The 8,474-nt window shown below is 39.9% G+C and overlaps 1 protein-coding gene across 3 annotated transcripts in view; it reads right to left on the reverse strand.

Moving 5' to 3' along the window:
• The window catches only part of Ccdc25 (coiled-coil domain containing 25), a 34,863-nt gene extending 28,933 nt beyond the window's left edge, over positions 1–5,930 (reverse strand). For 2 of the 3 annotated variants that reach the window (XM_027927092.2, XM_027927097.2), the window contains exons 1-2: positions 5,804–5,930; positions 1,225–1,272 (exon numbers count right to left, since the gene is read on the reverse strand). In XM_027927092.2, coding sequence (XP_027782893.1) covers positions 1,225–1,272; positions 5,804–5,831 — 76 coding nt within the window. In that variant the 5' untranslated portion in view covers positions 5,832–5,930. Of the gene's footprint in view, positions 1–1,224; positions 1,273–4,026; positions 5,585–5,803 lie in introns of those variants that run through there. The other variant, XM_027927093.2, reaches the window with a different exon arrangement.
• Between the last annotated feature and the right edge of the window lie 2,544 nt (positions 5,931–8,474).

Raw genomic sequence — 8,474 nt, forward strand, 5'->3', positions numbered from 1 at the left:
ATTTAAATATTAAATAACAATTTAAAAATTATAAGGTAAACATAATAATTCATGTGGTGATTTAAAATATAATCAAGAAAGTAGAGGACACATAACTTAAGTGGGGGGCAAATCTTGGATAAGCTAGTGACTGCTAGTGACTGCTAACACCATGAGCAGACACCATAAGTCCTCCAGGGGCTTTCTATCACCTTAAGTGGAAAGTTGAGCAAATAGCCAACAGGCAATAGAAAAAGCAAAGGGAAGTGTGCAACCCAGTGTTCCTCAGTATGCAGCTGCAGCATGTGGCTCCCTCATGACACCTGCTGGCTGTGAAAAGGAACAGACCTAGAGCTGTTCATGGAAGTACATCTTTTCATTTACACTTTCTTTATGCCTGCTCTAGTCCTTCAGCCTGAAATCCTCAGGAATATTAGAAATTATGTACCAACAGGAGGCTTTGAAAATGCTCCACCCTCTCTCACAAGGCAAACTGGGACAGGCTGACTCTCCCAAATGACTCAAAGATTCCTTAGGAGAAAATGTTCTAAACGTACACAATAATGATGGCAAAATGCCATTCTAAAGGGCTCTAGATATCCAGATTTACATGTGTTGACACAAATTCTACATCTACCTGTATTTCTACTGCAGCCACTACAAGGATTCTGCAATCGCAACTCCTCCTCCACAAAGCTTTCTTGGCTCCCAGGGCCTCTAACCACACTTAACATCTCTCATCTCTCTACTTGTACAGCACTTGCTATTCGTAGGACTTTGTTTTGTCTACACTTCTTTGGGGTGAATATTATGAATATTTACTGAGCAGCTACCATGCTTTAAATTCTATTTATTCTTGTTTTTTTTTTTTTTTTTTTTTTAAGGTGCGAGAATGGTATCCGGGGAATTCTCTCGCTGAGCAACATCCTCAGCCCTTCTTACTTATCTTTATGTATTTCCTTCTCATAGAAGGAAGCATAGGTCACCAGAGACTGGGGAAGATAGGAGAGATTGGTCAACAGATGCAATGGATAAGCTATGTAACCCCTATTTGATCATTATACAATGTATACATGTATTAAAATATAACACTGTGCCCATAAATATGCACAATTATTATCTGTCAATTAAAAATTTAAAAATTAATTAAAATTTAAAAAGAAAACTCATCCAATAAATGGGGGTCCAGGGACAACAACACTTACCTGCTGGAAATTTCAAAATCAAATGCTTTTGAAAACTTACTTTCATATTTATCCTTTCCCATGTAAATAGTGTAAGCAGATGAATTAACTATGACAAAACAAACATAAAAAAATTAGATACTTTTATCATCAAAAACCTGTTTCATGGGGAAAAGAAGTGATAAATGCTCAGATTAGGGGTTGGCAAATCATGGCCCATGGGTCAAATCTGGCCCACCACCCATTTTTGGATAGCCCTCTAACTAAGAAAGACTTACATTTTTAAAGGGCTGACAAAAAGGAAAACAAAGATTAAGCTCTAGAGACTGTGTATGGCTCAAAGAACCTAAAATATTTACTATCTAGCCCCAAAATGAAAAGATTATCAATCATTATTAAATGATCACTTTCCCACTTTCTAAGGAACATAGTTCAATGGCAATTTCCCATACCTTTCTTTGCCTTCCTTAAAAGTTTAAAAAAATTAAACAAACTACACCACAATCATTTAAAGACAGTTTCCTATACTTGGCCAACTTTTATTTAGCATAATAATATGCCCCAGCTATGCCTCAGACAAACCAATTCCCACTACCAGGGCATAGTGGTGAGCATCTGTGTTTTTGAAAGACTTCCAAGTGGATCCTAATATGAAGTCAGGGTTAAAAAACATTATCCTAAATCAAACAGAATATTCTGGGTATGTTTAAGAATGCCATTTTTCTTACTGAGGTAATGTGTTTTAATACAGGCATCCTTGATCAGGAATAAAACAAGTTTTCTGTGAAACTGCAACCGATACTGGGTTTCTAAACTTGTTTGATCCCACTGGATCTAAACTTATAAAGTAATATTCAGTCTACAAAGCCTGAGAGAGTTTGTGGGTGCAGGGTTGGTTGGGCTGGAGAATTTAGAGAACAGAACACACACATATATGTAAGCTTGAAAGATCAGGAAGCAATACTCTTTCATATAAATCCTTATATCAGAGATTGCTTGTTCTTCTTAAATTATCAATACTAGTTGCTTTTCTTGGGGAGGGAAAACTCCCAATTCCACCGGTTAGCATTTGTTGTGACTATAGTCCATAGCAGTTGAAAGACAACTTAAAAGAGGGAATGTCTGCATTGACTAGTTGACAGGAACACCTACTTGTCTGATGGAGCATTATATTAGTGCAATAAGGCCTCAGCATATCATGTAACAAATGAAGACTGGGAATAAAACTAAACTGTTTCTCAGGTCCCCTCTACACAGCCTGGCAATATTTAATGTGTATACTCTTATATTTCCATAATGTTACTGCTAGGAGTACATTCTACCAAAATACTCCACCAGGCAATGATGTTCATGTTATAACCTAAGAATAGCAGAAACTGGTTAAATATACTATAGAATGTCCTTAAAATACCATGGGCCCATTAAAGAAGAAATTAAGTGGCAGAACAGTATTTCTGTGAATCTAGATGTAAAAATCAATTTGTAAAAAATAAATGAATATATCATGGTGTCCACATACAGATGTTTACAAATATATGTTTATATATACATTTTGTTTATGTGTATGAATATACATAAGTTAATAACAGTTACCTTGGGTAGCTTGCTTATAAAGTATACACAGGGCCTTTGTAACTGGAACAAAAATAATTTTTAAAATAACTGAAATAAAAGTTACAACTTAGGCCAAGCTAAGTTAGAAACAAAAAAATGAGAGGAATGTCTTGATGGTTCATCTATTAAAGAGGTGATTAGGAATATGACTGCATCAAATTCATACTACAAAGCATTCTGCAAAATAATTCTTCAATTCAAAATTCAAGACTATCTGATTTATGGGCCCACAGACTACCTATACTTGCCAGAAATACAGTAAGACAAATATTTCATTGTTCCATTATAAAAGAGTATATAAAGAATAAAAATCACGCAGACTCTAGCTAAAGATACCACTGTTGGAAAGGGAAAAACAACAACAACAAAAACCTTCTACAGATTTCCCATTTTTATGCAGTTAACCTTTAGCTGGTTGAAATAACCTTTAGCTTATGCATACCAACTCATTTCTGACTATTCTGTATGTTCAACTTTTTTTCTATATTGGCAATATGTAAAGTTTTACCATAATTTTCCTAGAAAAGTTATTTTCACATTAACTTGACAGTTTTTAATGATCTGCTGCCAACTTTAATTTTATTAGAATTAGCCCAAATATTTTTTCCAACAGGAAGCAGTTCTGACCTTAAAATGGAAGTCATTGACATAACAGGATCCACAAATCTGCCAAAGTATGCTGTTCTACTGAGGGCTCTTGTGCATACACAATTAGCACTTAAAAGGAGTTTAGAATATTTTAAAGGAAATAAAGCAGCTAGTGTGAAACATATTTAGCAGCCTTTATTCCCTGACTGTATTGTTTATTCCGCTGTGGGTCTAGAATGGATGCCTATTGTGTTGGGGAGTCTCATGAGTAAAGAAGCCATAAAGAGTGAACTTATAATACCTCAAGAAGGATGAAAATGCTCAGCAGCTTACAATACTAGTATTGTAGTTTTTATTTATTTACAGGTTTAAATAATAATAAGATTCAAAAGATCAAATCTACAGAGGCAGAGAAATAGCTTATGGCAGGCACAGAAATCTAAACTGTGAGAAAAGTAACGATGTGACAATATGATGGACTGGGACAAGCAGAGGGCTGGAAGTTATAACTTCCCTGGGCTTCAATTTTCCTCATCTCTAAAAGCAAAGTACACCCTATCAAAACCCACGCAAACAATATAGTGCTAACTTAAAGCTCACTTTTTAATTCACATAGGAGAGAAGCCTTTATATGTAAGCAATATATGTATGTTCCACTTACTATCAAAGGCATGCATGAATTCACACTGGAGAATATGTAAGTAATGAGGGAAAGTCTTCACTCAATCCAGTCCTTTCACATGCTCAAAAGAATTCACACTGGAGAGGAACCCTGAATAAAGAATGTGGGATGCTTCACTATCGCAAGACTTTTTCAGTACTCCTGAGAATGCCAAGGGGAGAGAACTTATATTAACACAAAGCATGTGGGAATGACTATAGTCAGGTCTATTCAATTCACAGATGTAAAGGAACGCACTACCTTCCACAGAAGAGATATGCAAAAGTCTTCAGTGATTACTTGTAAAAATGCACACTACATTGAAAATCTGAGAATGTGAAAAATAAAAGACAGTTGTCAGTTGTAACAAGTAGTTTCAATATCTCCTGAAACTTCCTAATGTAAGGAAGTTATATTGAATCTAAGTGGTAGGAAGAGCCTGATACAAAGTAATTCGTAGGGGCTGGGGTTTGGCTCAGCGGTAGAGCACTTGCCTAGCATGTGTGAGGCACTGGGTTCGATTCTCAGCACCACATATAAATAAATGAAATAAAGGCCAATTGACAACAAAGTAATTCGTATAGAAAGAAATGACAGAAGTTTTATATATGTATGTATAAGTATACACACACACACACATAATATATAGTGTGTGTGTTTAGCAGTGGTTCATTCTTGAAGTACATCTCTGGAGAATACATTTCCTCATTTTTACTTGTGAAAAGAAACATGACAGTGGCATCATTCCATAAGCATTGTTTAAACAAGAGTGGATGACTTTTATAGGTCATGTTTATTTTACTCAAAGCAGGTAATAAAATTGGGATTAACCCAGAAAATAAAATAGAAGGTCCCCTTTCACAAGTAAGCATGGGGTAGCAAGAGAGTGCTGTGAGTAAGACATAAAATGCCATTATCTGACTCAACATTTATTGAGAACAATTATGAGTCAGGCACTATGCGAAGTCAGGCCCCTGTCCTCCAGGGGCTTACACTCTACCTCAAACTGAGAGCATTTAACGCCATGAGACAAATGCGGTGCAAAAGGAATATGTGGGATGTTAAGGGGGTCCCAGAAGAGATAGACAATTCCGGTGTGGACGCTAGGCATCTTGGGAAAGATATTCAGAGCTATCTTATTAGAATAAGAATTAACTGGGGGTTCATTCTAGACAAAAGGAACAACATGTGCAGAGAAACTAAATGGAGCTATACCATTTTGGCAAGCACCTTTTCCTTGCCTGCCAAAACCAAATCAGAAGCATGGTGTCACTTTTCGAAAACCGGAACATCGACTCTTGCCCAGTGAGTGGCTGCTATCGACATTCCAGTCTACTGCTCCGCGCTGCGTCCCAGGCCCTTCCTAAAGAGTAAGGTGCATTTCCTGTAATAGTCGCTGACCGACGTCTCCTTCTCAATGGGAAGCACTGCCAGATTGCAGCCAGGACGAAGGCCACAGGAGCAGGGGAGAGGCTCGGCGTGCAGGGACGTGAAGATGCCCACGAACTCTGCCCAACTCCAAGGAGCACCGGGAGGTCTCAGACAGAGGAACGAGAACGATTCCTGGCCGCAAAGACCGCAAGGGCACAGCCCCTCCGCGCCCTCCAGCCCTGACCTGGGGACACCCGGGGACGCCAGGGTAGCCGAAGGGACCAATGCGCAGGGGGACCGAAGGGGCGCCGTCGCCGAGGAGGCGCCACAGGACCACGTCCAAGGAAGCGGCAGCCTCCACAGCCAGCTGCCGGCAGGGACCCGCGAAGGCGCGGCGCCCACTCACCGCTGCTGCTAGTGAAGTAGAACACCATGATCCCGACGGCCGTGCGACCAACCCAGAACCCAGCAGCAGGACTCAAATCGCGAAGCTCAGGACACCAGAAGCGCAGCGCCCGCCTGCTCCCCGGAACTCCCGCGCGCACTTCCGGCGGACGTAAGGTCGCGTCATAACGCCGTCCCGTGGGCGCCATCTTTAATCCTGGCGCGGCGGCGTGGCATTAGCCGGGCGCCAATCACCTGAGGGTTGAGGAAGGGAGGAGGGAGGCAGAACAACTTGAGGTTAGAAAACTCGACGTCTTCTTTAAAGTCTAAAAGGAAAAATGCTATTGGCAGATCTTTCCAGAGCCTACGTCCAGTGCGCATTCATATCTAGAGGGATATTTATAGATTTTATCCGCCTTCCCTCAACCTTTCCTGAGCTTCAGGAAAACAAAAACTGCTTTTTTTTCACAGCAAGGGGTATGCTGATCACACAGTGTGGGGCCTGATAGGAGTTCACTACATTTTAAGTGAACTCAAATTCCTTCGCCAAACTTTAAATTTCTGATTTTTCTACTAGGCCCATCTTGCACTCCCTTGTAAAATCCAGTTTTAGCAAAGACCTCTGTTGCGTCAGTTTATTTGGAACCTCCTGGCACCTACCCTCCGTCACCTCCCGGGTAGTCTCTGATCACCTAGGACTGTCTAGAGCAAGAATCCTGTAGGGCAGTTTAGCCGCAACCCTCCCTACTCCTGATCCTGATGTGTCCCCTTGGTGATTTTCTACCCACTGACCTCCAGCCTGCATATCGGCTGTCGTCTCGCTTGCCCACCCCATATTTGGAGTTGAGCTCCATCTCTCTGCCACAGTGCATAACTTCTAAATTCTCACATACTTTAACAAGTATAATAACTTTATTGAACATAATCTCATTCTAGCTCTGTTAGGACAAATCATGCACACGTGGCAAAGGTGGGAGACTGGAAGCAAACCTGGGATCAGCAGTTTCTAGTGGCGGGGTCTATTGGTGGCAAAAGGCCTGGCTTGGCTCATTTTAGGGGCAGAAAATGGCGCAGGCTGAATAAAGGGTCTGGGCTTCCTTTAGGATGGAACAGGAAGGTGGATAGGAAATCCCCTGGGGCTTATTGAATTGAGTCAGGTGGCAGTCTGGTAAGAATTCCTTTTGTGTTCCTTTGCTCTGGCTAGGGCCTGGGATTTTAAATAACAAAAGCTTAGGGAAAATGTCCTTGAACTTACTATCTGTATCCTTCAAGCTCCATTGCTTGTAAGGTAAATGTTGGGCATATTAGACTCTGTGCTTCACTTTCTTTGAATCTCCCCAATACAAGTGATAATAGAGAAATTAACTCTGGATATTTTGCTAAGGTTAAGTCAGTTAATAGGCATCAAGGTTTTAGAATGTAGGAATCACGCAAATTGATTGTTATTGATATTCGTATTGCTTCCTGGGGTTTGGACTATTCTGACTTTAATGTCTGTCATCTATTACCTATGAGATCAAGCAAATGCCAAACCTCTGAACCTCAGAGGTCCTCTTGCTGTAAGTGGGAATAATCATTTCATGTGAACAACACTTAAGGTTTTTTGTTTTTGTTTTTGTTTTTGAGGGGTGGGGGTGGGGGCACTCCGCTACTGAGCCACATTCCTAGCTCTATTTTGTATTTTATTAGAGACAAGGTGTCACTGAGTTGCTTAACATCTCGGTAAGCTGCTGAGGCTGGCTTTGAACTTGCCATCCTCCTGCCCCTGCTTCCTGAGCCACTGGGATTACAGGCATGCACCACCAAGGCAGCCCAGTACTTAGTTTTGATTTAATTAATTTTCTTCTCATAAACAAAAATTCTGAAAGGTCATTGTTTTGGACTCTGCTTCTTCACTAAGCCCCAATAGACCAGACCAAACCAAAATGAAGTTACCGGTGCTAAATGCCACAGACACTGAAGCTTTAAGGAAGCAGATAGATCCCCAAACACAGCAGTCTTTCCTGAAAACAGGAGACCCTAGTCTACAGGATCCTGCATAAGAACTCTTCCTTCCACTTTAACCCTTACAACAAGACCTTGAGGTAACCTTGTGTTCACCAGTATTTTCCTCTTGTACATTCTTGTTTCTACCTTTCAAAACCCAATATTCTGCTACTTCCCAGTGAGAGTTTTCATTCTGTTTTGTAAGCTGGAGGCTGCCCAATTCATGAATCACGAATAAAAGTCAATAAAATCCATAATTAAATTTCTGTTAATTTTGGTTTTTGACAATTCTTCTCATCACTTATCTAAGTTTATTTAGAACTGAAAATGTGCCAGAGAATACCATGAACTAGTGACACAAATATAATAGAGCTTTAGGAACCTTCCTGTTTCCCAAAGCAAGAACCTACCATGTTCCATAAATAGTAATTCTTTTCAGGTTTTATTCTTTGTAAAATGGGAATGATAATACATACCTCATAGACTGCGGTGAGGAGTAAGCGAAACAAAACATGAAACAACTGAGAATGCTTGCGAAGTAGATATTTGTACCCTGATTGGACTTCATAAATTTAACTTGAAGAATAAAAAAGTGAAATAGGAACCTAAAATTTTATTAACTTTAAAAAAGGTGAAAGTAATGATCAAATTTCAAATGCGAAAAATATGTGCCTGGAAAATCTTGGAGCGATTACAAAAACTACTTC

This window comes from Marmota flaviventris, chromosome 3, assembly GCF_047511675.1.
Source record: "Marmota flaviventris isolate mMarFla1 chromosome 3, mMarFla1.hap1, whole genome shotgun sequence".
NCBI lineage: Eukaryota > Metazoa > Chordata > Mammalia > Rodentia > Sciuridae > Marmota > Marmota flaviventris.